The sequence below is a fragment of the Pomacea canaliculata genome, linkage group LG8, assembly GCF_003073045.1.
Source record: "Pomacea canaliculata isolate SZHN2017 linkage group LG8, ASM307304v1, whole genome shotgun sequence".
NCBI classification, from domain to species: Eukaryota; Metazoa; Mollusca; class Gastropoda; order Architaenioglossa; family Ampullariidae; genus Pomacea; species Pomacea canaliculata.
The window spans coordinates 80883-95471 of NC_037597.1; the positions used below are offsets into that span (position 1 = coordinate 80883).

The window sequence follows — 14589 nt, forward strand, 5'->3', positions numbered from 1 at the left end:
TGAGCATGGCACTGATGCACGTGTGCTGATGCGCACGCTCATGATTCATAACCGCAAGTACTGATGTCGTCGAGGGTATATCAGTTAGTGGGAAAAAGTATGTTCAAGGCGGGATCGCTGGCAACATAATTGAAAAACGAAGAGGACGTACCCATCAATTTGGAGCCTTACTTGAAATTCTTTACATTTTGTGAAGCAACAGAAAGTGGGTATAGTTTCAAATGCAAGAATGGGTGCGGCCCTCTAAAACCATCTCAATTTCTCATGCGACCACTTGGGAAAATTAATTGCCCACCCCTGCTCTAAGCTGTCTCTTAATTTCTATGCAGACTCCTGCCCTATTTATCTAAACTTTAATTTTCTTTCTCTACATCCCAGCCACACAACTCTGTTCTTTGTCTGACAGCCAAATGTTAACTATCCATCACCAAAATAGCATGCTCACAGAATTTTTTTTAAGTTACATTGCATCAAAACGGTGAAACTATCTTCCATTCCATATCTGCCACCTCCCCACCATTGAATATTCACTCAAAACATTTGTTCAATGAACATTACTGCTGAGTCCACATAATGCTAGTCATCTTTTAACATTTAATCTCTTTTTTTGTTCTGTAAGTCTTTTGACTGGTCTACCTGCTCATCTTCCTTTGCGTACTGCATTCACCCTGCTCATTGTTAATCCTCACTGTTTGTTACCGGATTCCTCTTTGCATCTTCTATATTTGTCTTTTATTATCAGTATTGTCATTAATACTTCCATTTTTCATAAGGTTTTCATGTCTCAAGTGCTGGGAGCATGTTCCATCAAGTATGACCGGTATAAATTTTGCATTTACTGTTATTAATCCTTTTCTACTGTTGACATGCCCTCATGATTCATAGGCGAACATAATTTTCTTTACCAACATATTTCTATGTTAGTGGGTGATTCTAAATTCAGCACTCATCTGTCAGAATGTGTTCATTGAATTTTTTTAGTACTTTTATAGTCTTAATACACTTGTGGAAATCGGGTTCTCTTCATACATATTGATCAGATTGTGATTTATTTTTTTTTAATATATATTTTTTAAAAATTCTCTTGCTCTCTGGCTTTTCGGAGGACATTGTTTAATGTATTAAAGAATATCACACCATATCATGTGTTGTTAAAATGTTGATGTATTTTTTTTTGTATCACACCAGAAGTGACAGGCAATGTTCATATGTACAGGTGTATTGAGGTTGACAATTGAAAGGTTAAGTGAATAAACCATGCCTTAGACATGACTATTAAAACGTTGTTGGCCGGAACCTGTAGATCAGCAAAATATGTGCATTAGACTAATGGAAAGTGTTAACTAGCAACACCCCCACCCCCCGAATAAAAATGCTTGTTTGCAACTCCAATCCATATGGAAAATCTTATTCAGTTATTAATATGAAACCTGAGACAGTGGCTGCACACAGTGAGCAATATGACCATATTTCAAATGTGTTTCTAAGACCAATGTAAGTGAGAAATGCTGTATGTGCACATAGAAATCAACTACAATATTTTCTCTTTAAAATATTCATAAAACAGTATGAAATCTACTATTGTACAAATATCATGACTAGTGTAACAAGTGTTGACAGCATAAAAACTTTCTGTCTTACATGGCAACATATATAAATTCACCACACATACAAATTGTGGATTTAAGGAGAGGGCCTTGCACAGGCTGACAAAAAAATATGTACGCATAACAAAGCAATTCTGCATGCAGTCTGATGTTCATGTCTGAGCTGCCCAGAGGACTGGAAAAGAGTTTTACTAGGTAAAGTCACCCAACCCACAATCTTGAACCTGCTATTAGCTACTGCCTGCTACTCTTCCTGTAATCATCAGTATACATGGCAATCTCACCACTGGCAATCTCAGAACAATGCTGTCAACAAATAAATCGACGAAGAGTCAAATTTATCCTTAGAAACAAGCAACACATTGCTGTGCAGCCACCTTGTGCAACCCCTGGGCATCTATGTCAGGGAAGAACCAAGAAAGGGTAAATATTGCATGTTACAAGACTAACAGCAAGCAGTAATCAGTCCACGTGGCAATATTTACAACCACTGCAACAGTCTAAGGAAAGAAAACAACTAGCAACTTTGAATAGAGGCCAGGAAATCCAGCTAATGATAGATGTACATCACTGCAATGCTTTTATTGCTACACCAAAATCTTAACCATATCACTACCACCTCTGTTTGGTGTTACTAGTTCCATTCTGATATTTTATGATTTGCAATGTGGGTTCCATTATCCTTATTTTTCTCACACTTTAAGAAACTGTTAGCTTGATATAACACTGGTCAAATTATTATCCACTTAGGTACTAATCTGTAGTGTCTCGGTGTGCTGAACACGAATACAACCATGAAAATTGTTATCGGCTGTGGTTGTGAAGATGCTTGCTATAGTTCATTGTCTATGTTTGACCTGTAAGTGTCTCCTGTAGGACTGTAACAGTAACATCATCCTAAATGATCCTACAATGACGTCATATTGCATACTACAGGACTACTGCCAGGCGGCCACTGAAGTAAACTGAAGTCACAGTACTATATATAGCCCAGTTAGAAGGCTTGAACATTTAAATATTTCACACTTGGTGGGATACAGTGTGAGCTGCTGTTACATAATTACAGAATTGTATTTAATGTTATTTTGAAGTGTGAACTGTTTAGATCTATTGGCTGCACTCCATTCCATGCTTTACTTACTTTGGCAGTAACCTCGCGTTTCAGTGAATAAATTAAAGTGACAATCACATTTTTTTTTTCAAAGTTTCATATTTTCCATTTATATTTCTTGATATTCTGAAGAGTTCTCGATATATTTTCCATGTTCTCTTATGTCACTAACCCTTATTCTCTGGAGTCCTTACCGTTAAATCTAGTGATCGCCCTTTACTGCCGGAATGCAGTCTTCGCATTGTTCTTCTTCGTGACTATTTCTCTTGTTCTGTGAAGTGAGTTGGCCTTTGGCCGAGATGCGCTATATAAATTCTTACTATTATTATGTTGTTTGCATACAATTTTGTATACAAAGACAATATGAACAGAGTGTGTGTTGACCAAATAAAGGTTAGTAAGGTATATAGTTACCAACCAATGCTAAAGATGACAATTAAAAAGAACTGAACATGTAACTATACATACTAAGCATTTATGTTAATTAGCAGTAAGTTCTGTCCTCCCTCGCACACTCTCTTATTTGGGATTACAATGCTTCAAGATGTTACTCCTCTTCTCTTTGCTAGCGTGCTGTTTCTCTCATTCATTCTATTGGCAATAATGGCACCTCGCCTTGTATCACTGGAAAAAAACAAACATATCAGTTCATCAATGCACAGATCACGCCTTAATCGCGTCATGTGAATTTGATGGAATAAGACAAATCGTAAATACACTTTCAGCCAGTATCAAGGCAGTACCTAAGAACTGTAGAACACTTGGGATCCCACCTGCAAGGCTTCCTGCGACTCTTGTACATTTCTGCATGCCTGTTGGTGGCTTTCTTCACCGACTGAGTCATATTGGATGCACTGCTGAAGTAGCCAGTCTCTAGGGATGGAAGTTTGCCAGTGTGTGGTTTCCAAGTGATGGGTCGTGCCAGGCTAGCCTGAAGATTGAATGTCTTGGACGCTGATTTGGTGAACGTGGTGTTGTTGAGGCTACTGGTAGTTGTATTGTTGTTACCAGTGAAACAGAAAGGTGTGTCTGATACAAAAACAGTAAATGTCATTTATCCTCAGCAGCAATGTATATTCCTAAAACATTGTAATACCTTGCATCAGAAGCAAATAAAGTTTTCTATCAAATGCACATTGACAGTGTCCTAAGCATGACATTTTATTCTGGATTTGAAGATTTGCATGCACATCTCATCTGGACTCGAGCTAAACACAATGAAGGGTGATACTGTAAATGCTCATCATTAAATATTTACTGCTACAGTCTACCATTATACCAGACAACAGGAAGAATGTCCAGGGAGTAAATATAGCCACCCAAAAAACATATACAGGCTGTATTAAACAAAATAACGAACAAGTTCACACAAACACTATTAAAGCGACCTGAAAAAAGGTCATGAGACAACCTTTATCCATTAAAGCACAAAGCAATTTGTACATACTTCCGGTCACTTTAACAGATGTGTTCAGGGACTTTCTGACACTGACTACCATCTTAGTGCCTGATGAATGCACAGATGATTGAGGTGTGCACTTGACTGCTGTTCTGCAGACTGGTGACTTCAAAGCTGCAAAATTGAGGCTCATGTTTTTGGTTGAAACCACAGTAGGATGGAATATCTTGCTTGAAGATTGTTTCTTGTTTGCACTTTCTGATAAACTTTCAAAGCTCAAGTTCATGTCTTTGGTGGAGAGAATAGATGGCTTGAATGGCTGGTGCTCAGGTTTACCCTAAACAATAACAACATACATTGATAAGACAGGTTACATGTAGGTACAAACCTAACATTTCAAACAGGTCAAAGCATTTCTAATACCAGAACTTGTAGAACATTCACACAATATTACAAAAAAAAATGTAGGAATTGACAAGCAGAAATATGGCAAAGAAATTTTTGCAAAGAAATATTTGTTTTTAAAAAAAGGAAAGTCATATAGAAAGAATTCCACAACTGTATTTGCATTCTCGTTGTCAATCTGTAGTTAAATACAGGCAGTCCTCGACTTACAACGTTGTTCTGTTCCTACGTCACGTCGTAAGCCGAATTTTGCTGTAAGTCGGAACATGCTTACATACTGTACATAAATAACATTCTGTAAGCACTTATCCTATCCTAACACAGTAATTATAAAAAAACACAAAATATGCTTAATAATGTTTTGCGCACACATAACACGAAGTTGGCGTTAAGATGTTTATGACGCAAAACCACTCAAGTGGAAACAAGGCTGTATACAGTCAATACAGTCAATGGGAGATGTGTAGTAACCACGAAACATCGTAACTCGGGGCTGACATAACCCGAGGACTGCCTGTACTTTTAACTGGGTAAAAAAGCCAATATTTCGATCACGTTCCTTTTTGAAAAAAAAAAGAAATGGAGGATCAACAGATCCGTGGTTAGTAGACTATATATTTCAAAGCAGTCATGAGTCAGGAGCTCACAAAAGTGTAAGCAACAAAACATCTACCCCATAATGAATGGTTACCTTATTTATCAGGCAAGGTACAAAGTAGCAGATGATAGTTGCACTTTGCCTTCCCAGTGATTGCCTTAGACACAGGCAAGCACTTGTACCTAACTAACCTTACAATCACCAGGTTACACACACACACAAACACACATGTAGGTTCTAGATGTTATGTTTCTTGCTGTTTACTAACCCTACAGTCATCAGGTTACATATACCTGTCACTTATAGATGCTATATGCCTTGCTCTGTTTACCAACACTATAATCACCAGGTTACACATACCTGTTGGTTATAGATGCTATGTTTCTTGCTCTGGTTCTCTTATTAAATCAATGAGTAATACAAATACTAAGATAGCAAGCACACTATAATTAATAAAAAAATTTCTTATTCTGTAAGTGAATATTTAATAACTTGTTTTGTATATCCCCCTCCCCACCACCCCCAAACCAATTATATATATGTTTGTCTATATGTGCTTCATGGGAGAAATCAACAATGCTTTGATGTTGAACTCACAATAGTTGAAGTTTTTCTGTTCTTCAGTTTTGTGACTTTTTCCTGGACATCTTGCATGATCCCACGTGCCTTCTTCACTGATGCTGACAGCTCTTCAGTTCGTTTGCGTCTCTTCTCCAAATACACATCAATGGAATCAAATTTGGCAAAAGCTTTTTTGTGAACTTCCTCCCAGTCCTTGTTGCCTGAAAAACACTACTGTACTGTGAGAAGCTATGTAAGACAATACCGAACATGTGAGAAGCTACATAAGGGCACCATAAAACCATCTATCTAACTATCTAATCCTCTTTGTGCATCAGGTTGCACATAAGGCCTCAACCAGAGTCCACCACCGATGTCGATCAGCTGAAAGCCGCTCTAGGTGACCCCATGTCCAAACCTTTCCTTTCATCTCCCTTTCCCATTGTAGGGCGACCATAAAACCAAAGGAACTTGAAATTATTATTAAGAAGTGGTTATTATGAGTGACTAGAGGCACTTCGACCTTTGATAATTTATACCCAAACATTTAAAAAAAGTAGAAAATAACTAAGTCTCAGGATGAGCGACTGCCACATCTATCACTGAGCGGTACCAGTCACAGGATAGGTGACTGAATGATGTACACAGATATACACGCATACAAACACGTCCACACACCACATGCACTCACAAAGAGTATTGATGAATTTACCTGGTGTGACTGTTTTCGTTTGCTTCTGTTTGGCCAAAAACGCTGCAAATCGAGGAATGTGGGAAATGGGTGCTGTATTCCCCATGCCTGTATGTATATATAAAAAGTCATGGTTATCACTTAGCCAAAAGAGCATAATTTTACAAAAAGAAGTTAAGATTTTAAGTTATCTGGTTTCTACAGCAGGGTGGTTGGAGATTTAATGTGTTGATGTTGAAGAAGATAACGTGGACAAATGGTTAAGATCTATTAACACCCCTGGGGATGTTTCAGAATGAACTTCTGGTTGTTCTATCACTTTGATCACTCAAAAAATGTCTTTTTGTCCATTCAGCCTTTATTTCTATTTGTGAGCTCAAATTTAGACAACAATGGTTAGTATTTACATGTAGAGGACAGAATCTATTTCTCATTGGTTTTTTTTTTTCTTCAAAAAAAAAAAAAGTCTGTGCTTAGTTTAACAGAATGAACCTCTGGAAGTATCTGTTAGAAAACTCACCTGCCCACCCCCACACTACCAACACATCTACCTTGACTCAACTTTAATATATTTCTTTGTATGATCAGAGGAAACAAAAAGTCTACCAGGAATAAATAGAGGTAAATAAAAGTACACTGACTTCAAACAGAAAAGTCAGCCTAGACACAGATATTTCCCTATTAAGCAATACAGACTTCTCGAGTGATACCACTTGTTCTGCTTAATAATAATAAATGTAAGATTTGTATAGTGCATACTCACACATGTAAGGAGCATGCTCTTAGTGCTTAAGAACAAGAGGGAGACGTGGACAACATTCGAGAGACAGAACAAACAAATAACATATGAACAACAGCACTGATGATGAATAAAAGACAAATACAGGAAACGCAAAGAGGATACAAGTAACAAGTCTCAGAGCATTGTGATTTTGCAACGGACGACAAGTAGGGAAGTAGCAATAAGCAGAAATAGAGGTAAGGGTGGGAAAAAGGACTAAAATTGTGTGGACTGTGTTAGGAGTAATGCTCAAGGAAGATAAACATTTTCAGTGCACATTTAAAAGATTCAGTTGTAGGTAGGTGGCGGATATCGAAAGGGCGACAGTTTCATTGTTTTGCTGCACAGTAATTAAAAATCCTGTAACCATATGTTGCTATTCTGGAGACAGGAATCGTTAGGAGATGGTTGTCAGATGAAGAGCATAGTTGTCTGGCTGGAACATAGTGCTTGTAGGTTCCAATAAAATAGTTCACATATGGCTGACATTTGGAGCAAACTATAAATGATATATGCTAGTTCCAATAAAACCTTCAAAATGGAATGCAGCAATAAAAAGAACTTACTTATTTCCACTTTTTTGTTGATGGCATCCATTAACTTAGTTCTACGCTCCTCACTTCCCATGTCACCAGAAATTGACTTCAGCATTGCCTCTGTGCTAGGGGTCACCTCATCCTGCTTTCCCAAGTTTTGCTTTATCTCAGGTGTGACACTATACCCAAGTAAGGGCTTCTCCACATCAAAAGTACTATGCCGCTGCCGTTTATGAGGTGTTGTCATAGACAATGTTAGTGGTGGCATGGTCTGCAGTTCCAAGGGCGAGGCACCTGCAAAAGATCCAGGCAGTGATGATGATATGATCCAACATTGGAGTGTATGATGCATTCAGAACATTGAACTCCGGTCGTAACAGTAATAGCCAGCATAGATATTACAAGTCGTTGTCTCAGATGATAACACTCAGCAAGCATCTCTCAACAGCCTATGTAGATTTTGCTCGACAAATCTAAAGAAAATAACATATTTTAATATAAAAGCATACCTTTCTCAAAAAAGGTCAAAGCAAGATTAACAAAAATCCTGCATAATATATTTATCAAATTCAAAGTGATGCAAGTCTAAACAGAGTACAATATCCTAGTAATTTTGTAAATTGGTGAACACTGCATAGTGATCAATAAACTTCCTATAAACAAAATACCGCTTCTTGAGGAAATCTTTTTGCCACTGTCATATCCATGTGTTCACATAATGGATAGATCTTAAGGTTTGTAATGGCAGATTTGTTGGTTATTTACAAGACTTTAAATGGTCACAGCATGCCACCTCTAATTTCTTGATCTTGGGGATAAGACAACAAAATTTCATTCACACCTGCACCCAGCATGCTCTTCTGAGACTGTTGGGTTCTCTGTCTCTTCTTTTCTGCAGCAGTCTCTGTTATGGATGAAGATTCAATACTGGGTGCCGAACTAGTTTGGGGTAATCTTCCTTCTCTTGTGCAACTGTCAGTATCTTCACTTACTGAAAGTTGACTTTCAGTGGATAGTGTTTCCTTCACCAACTCAGTCTGTCAGAGAAACAAAATAAACTAAATAAAAAGTTTAATCTTTTGGCTACAATCTGGAGGAAGTAATGTTGATACAATCAAATAAGAACAGTGCTAAGTTATAATACCTGCTGATATAGATTTTTGTATGTCTAAATTCTTACATGATTAATGGCAGTTACTCCTACCCTCGTAAAAAAAAGTTTGTTTCTTCCTAAGTGAATGTTTGCTTTTCGCTGCTAAAGACTGAAACTGGAGGAATATATAACAGATATGTATAAATATATAAGGAATATCTTCATGCCATTTATTTGAACATATTGAAACTATCTTACCACCATAGGCTGATACAGACAGCCTCTCCTTCTTCCTTTCTTAACTCGATTCAGATCCTGTTTCTGAGTTTTCTCTAGTGGATCATCATCCACTGCAGCAGTACAGGTGTTACTTGTGTCAGTCATCTGCAAAATACTCAAGTTGGTGCATTTGTTGCAAAGCAGAAGTTAAAGACACTAGTTTATTATAGTTTACTGTATTTTATTAATGTCTGGCTGTAAATTCTACAGTAAACTCGCAAGTACAACTAAACTTTCTTATTTCTGTTGACAGTCCTGAGTTCCCATAAAAAAGTAACCCTTTACAGTTTACTTGAACACTACTTGAGCTGAAAAAGCACAGCAGCAGGAAAGAAAACTCAACTGTTATGCAAATAATTCAACATACATCAATGACTTATTTACTATCTTCCTTGAAAACATACCTCCACACTTTTAAGCTTTGTAGTTTCTGTAGATGGTGCATAATGACTGTCATCTTTGTAGTATTCCTTAAGAGCCTTCACAAGTTTCTCCACCTGAGTACATAACATAAGCATTTATCTATAGCCTAAAGGGGTATACAATTATGATAATTAGTTTTAGGAACTCTTTTATTTGTAGTACTATAGGTTTCAAACTCCTAGGCCTTGTGGTCTACTTACATGTTCTCTTATAAATGTATATGTGCATACACTTTTCAGATTAATCATATTTAGAAAAAGTTTCTCTGATATTATGTATCCACAAGATTCTTGAATATGTGTTGATATTTAATAAACAATGCAATAAAATATTTTTACAACTTTTTGGGAGAAAAAAATGTCAGCACTGCAGTACTAAGTAAAAAATTTTGCTTCAAGATCCTAGGTCTGCAAAGTTAACATCTCAGTAAAAAATGCATGAATAATGTTGTAAATTCTATACACATGAATTAAGACACATCGGAATCTTCGACCTTTGAATACAGTCAAAGATACTAAATGCTATAACTTTGATCCAATCTTAGATAACTAGGTCTTATCTCACATATTTCAGGCCTTCATTTGGTAGCTTCATGTGCTGCCCTTCCCTAAACATTCTATTATTACTGACTGCCTTTTAAGAACAGATTCTAACTTCCCTTTTGGTTTTCTGCAGCTGCTAATGTTTTATTGGTGTACTTTTCTGTATCATTTCGGCGCATTGAGCGTTTCCCTAGGATTCGGATTTTGCGCGTTATAAGTCTCCTTCATTCATTCATTCATTCAACAGATGTCATACAGTATTGGCATATTTCAAGTGAGGTCAATTGAGTGTCTTACACAGCTTTAGGAAGTTTAAAAAAAACTGTCTAGATATTTAAAAGTTCTTCTTATGATGCCAATAAACTGGTTTGCCTTTGTGGCCACTTTTCCAGAAGTATTGTCAGACCACTATTGAATAATTGCTGGGTCCTTTTCTTCCTTTGAATGATGACATGCTGGTCGGTCATGTGTGGTTCATGTGGCTGTTCGTTATCCGAAATTTTGTTCGCTAATTTCCTTTTTCAATTCAATTGTTGGCCGCTTCCTTGCCATTATCTCACTACTATTGCTCCTAATCTTCTTTGGAGCCATGATTGAGGATTATCTTATTAAAACAAAGCACAAAAATCGCTAAATAAGAAGGATGCGCACAGGTAAGGAACGACCGATTGTAACTGTGTCTTGAGCTCACATGTGCTCATGGAGGGAGATTCCAAGCAGTAATTCCACCCCTTCCTCCCCACACCTCCATCCACCCACGCCGTCAAAACTGGCAAGTTTTCTTATGTTTCCTGTCTGGTTGTATGCAACAAGTCAGAACAGATATAGAAAAGTCTAGAAGAACTATAAGCAGAATTTTAAGTGGTATTCCACAAGGCAGTATACCTGGACCAGTTTTATTTACATCGTACAAAAATGATTTATCTGATCAGCTAGTCAGTACTTGTAAAATATTGCTGTATACAGTGGAACCTCGGTTAACGAACTATGCAATGTTTATATCCGGGGCAGTCCCGCGATCAGTCACAACATAAGTCCAATCACGCAAAGTATGAAAATTACATGCCTCATACCCTCTTCTGTTCATCAACGAAGTTCCAGTTCTGTTATTTAACTTACGTCCGCTCTAGGAATTGTTGAGTACATTACTCACAGTTCATCTTCCCTCTTAGGGTTGTCACCCTTCACATCTCCAACAACTAGAATACGCATAATATAAATTCACACGTGAAGGACGTACACACTGGCCGTGTCGGTCACAGCGTAGGTCTCTGCAGTGACATCACGAGCTAATGGTGCTCCTAGCCCAAGTGCTCATGGGTGCCGGACCAAAGGCAATCAAGGAATGGTCCTGGGAGGTGATTCTTCCTTATCCAGAAGAGCTCCGCTCTTTCAGCCCATACAATTAAAACCTCGTCTAGGTGAGGTTAATACATAAACGGGTCAGTACCGTGCCTCATCCAGCGTTAATGGACACTATCCTGCTCTAGTATCTACTAATTTACTCTAGTATCTACTAAGGAGATTTACAACTCGTGACTCAAGCACTTCTTCTTCCTTCGGTATCCCGGGCCTGAGTTAATATCTTCCCTCGTTCCAGCCAAAACCTACTGCTGAACCGTATCACCAAACACTTTCTGTCACAATCAACATTTTCCAATTTAATGTTCTCATCCATGCAGCCATACATTCAACATACACTTGCAGTCCGTAAGTTGCAAAAGGGTTAAAATATTCTGAAAAACGGACTGGTCCGTGACATTAATCTATATCTATAGACTGGCCATTGTGAATTCAGCTCTTTCATAGTTTCCAATAACTGTTAAACATATGATCGTTTCTTTCTAAATACAAGCTGGCATATAAGAGACAATGTATTGAACTCAATTAAACTACTAGGAAAAAACTATTTACTGTAATGAAATCACTAAACAAAATAAGAATACAAGACAGATGCAGAAGAGATGACTACATGGAGTTGTCCATACATCTCAGTCGCCCAATATCCTTATTCTAGTTCTATCCTAATCTAGTTCCAAGGAAGTGTATAGGATTTTATAAGTTGGTGCTAGTTCCCAATTGACTACTGCTACAGTCCCATAGTATGTTATTTATAAAGCACTGAAAATTTCGTGTTCTCATCCAACTTTGTATCATTGCTGAATAACTTACCAGCTTCTCTCTGGCAAAGAGTTAAAAACCTAAATAAGATTGAGCCAAGAATACTGCCGTGGGAGAATTCTACTTAACATTTATGTTTTATTCGGGGTTTTTTTCTTCTACCCTAACATAACGTGTATTTCTAGAGTGAAAACTTCGCGGATCCATGTTAGTAACTAATATAATAATTATGGTAATCGTACATTTTTAAAGCAAAAAGATGTTTACCTTCATATTCGCCTTAATGCCTGCCTTCTTTGCAAGCTTTTGTAGATCGCTATACTTCATGGAATCAAAATCCATCGTGAAAACAATAATTACTCCAAGGAAAAAGAACCGTTGACATGGACACCTCAACAAGCGATCCCGCGACAACGTTTGAATCTCGTGATTCCATTGGCTGACAACAGTCACCTCCCTTTGTGCTGACTTCCGCCACAGAGACGGCGAGGGTTGGGCCACGGCTCACCAGTGGAAGGTGTGACGCACAGTTTGTCAACAAAAGGTTACTGCCAACCGCGCACTTCACTACAATAAGTGCTAAAAGACCTGAATGCATTACATTTGGTGATCTAGTGTCTGTTGTGTGTTCTGTTCGCAGATGTGAACCGAAAACCCATCGAAACAAAAAAGCCTAACGGAGAGTTTGCAGCTTAATCACTGGTGCATGACTTGATCGACTTGGACTCGGTGTGTGTATCTATTCACAGGAAAATGTCAAACTCCACTGTCGGCAGCGTAACTTGCGTGGGTTTTCTTAGGTCAAGGCTAGTATTTTAAGCGAGTGCAGCTTGTGCTGCGGATAGGGCCAGTGGTTAGGAAAAACCATTTCAACTGGTTATTAACTGACACTGTTTCTGATCACTTCTCCCCTTTCACCCCCCTCTCCCAAAAAACAAAATGAGTCAAAAGACTTCGAGTGCTGCAAATGGGGACATTGATGTGCTTCACGATCCAAAGAAAGCAGCTGTCGAGCAGGGTCGTCGGGTGGTGACAGGTTTAACGGGCATGTACTTGTTGGTTGCCGGAGCGGTGTCGTTATCATGGCTAGTGGGCTACCTGGATTTCTCTTACGTGTGGTCATTTTTATTGACGGCTGCACTTTTTGTCATCTGGAAAGCCAAGATCAAAAAAATCATCAAACAGTACCTCAATATAGAAGAAGCAGATTTGTACCGACGCAGAGCATTCCGGCAGAATGAAACTGCTGAGTGGCTGAATTTTCTTTTAAACCGATGGTGAGTGGCATTCACTAGCGTTTGTATATGTGGTGTGTGTGTTTTGTTATGTGCTATTTAAATTGTCCACCGTTTTTTTTAATTTTTATATAGACGCATTGTAACTTTTCATCATACTATGTTTGACACTTTAATTGTTAGTCACTGTTTCACATTTCTTCAAGAGATTGTTGGCATTCTCCATGCATAATTTTGAGACATAGCTCAGTATATATCAGGATGCAGAACTGACATTTCTTAGCGACAGACTCAACAAAACATATTCAGTACGTGTGAGAGAAAGATTTGATGCACAGAAGCATTCATGATTAACAATTAACATCATTCATTCATCCCTTGAATGCTATGATCACCGCACTTATGTGGGAAATGTGCAAATTCTTCCAACAGCAGCAAAATGATTGCCTTGTTGGTTGTCCAGGTTATGATAGATTTATTTGCAGTATGAAGGACTGGAGACAGAACAACAAAGAAACACACCCTTCTAATATTGTTCAACTCCAGGCTATGTCCAAAATACATTTATAGGACACACCAACACATAGTATGGAAACTCCAGGCTGCGCTTAAAAAAATTTGAAGCATACATCAAACACATAGTGTGGCAACTTCAAGCAGAAAGATAATCTGTCAAGTTTGAAACACAAATGACACAAATAATTTTATAACCAAACTCAACATTGACAAAAGTTACAGGCACTCTATGGTTTCAACCTAAACTATATCTTCAGTTGAATTCAATAACATTTAACCACCTTTCACTCAGTTCATCTTTAGTCACTGTTATATAATAAGAATAGGGTTGGTTAACTGGTCTGAGCAGTTCTCCTTCCACAGGCAATGGTGGTTTAAATGTAGGTATGCACAGAAGGAGGTCAGGGCTTTTGCGACTAGATTCTGCAATGGTTAAAGTAAATTAAAGGGCATGGATTACAAGAACAAGCATGAATTTCCATTCTGAAGACATAATTAGAATGTGAAATTTCATATTGCACTGCAGTAGTGTTTACAGACAGTGATGTCTGCCTTCATGTTACAGTCTCTGCAGCAGTGTTTAAAGACAGTGGGATGAAGACTATGGGGGTGATGTCATTCAGGAAAGCAAGGGTCCTATTGGGTTGAAAGTGTACTGGCTCCCACCTGATGACTGAGTTCAACTCACTCA

The 14589-nt window shown here is 38.0% G+C and overlaps 2 protein-coding genes across 7 annotated transcripts in view; one reads left to right on the top strand and one right to left on the bottom strand.

Moving 5' to 3' along the window:
• Positions 1-1096: 1096 nt before the first annotated feature.
• On the bottom strand, positions 1097-12586 carry LOC112570623 (nucleolar and spindle-associated protein 1-like). The gene is made up of 10 exons (XM_025249163.1): positions 12415-12586; positions 9466-9558; positions 9041-9166; positions 8531-8726; positions 7720-7983; positions 6394-6480; positions 5718-5902; positions 4166-4454; positions 3492-3747; positions 1097-3342 (listed from the first exon to the last, which is right to left on the bottom strand). Exons 1-10 carry the CDS (start codon positions 12487-12489, stop codon positions 3258-3260), a joined length of 1656 nt encoding a protein of 551 aa, XP_025104948.1. The 5' UTR covers positions 12490-12586; the 3' UTR covers positions 1097-3257.
• A 34-nt stretch (positions 12587-12620) lies between these two features.
• Positions 12621-14589, top strand: part of LOC112570622 (tricalbin-3-like) — a 44346-nt gene continuing 42377 nt past the window's right edge. For 3 of the 6 annotated variants that reach the window (XM_025249156.1, XM_025249157.1, XM_025249161.1), the window contains exon 1: positions 12621-13424. In XM_025249156.1, coding sequence (XP_025104941.1) covers positions 13087-13424 — 338 coding nt within the window. In that variant the 5' untranslated portion in view covers positions 12621-13086. The remainder of the gene's footprint in view (positions 13425-14589) is intronic. The other 3 variants (XM_025249159.1, XM_025249160.1, XM_025249162.1) reach the window with 2 other exon arrangements.

Coding starts and splice junctions, on each gene's coding strand:
- LOC112570623 (XM_025249163.1), bottom strand. CDS start 12,489: ATGGATTTTGATTCCATGAAGTATAGCGATCTACAAAAGCTTGCAAAG. Junction 9,167..9,465: donor CAAAGCTTAAAAGTGTGGAG/GTATGTTTTCAA, acceptor AGTATTTTGCAG/ATGACTGACACAAGTAACAC. Junction 6,481..7,719: donor CAACAAAAAAGTGGAAATAA/GTAAGTTCTTTT, acceptor ATATACATACAG/GCATGGGGAATACAGCACCC.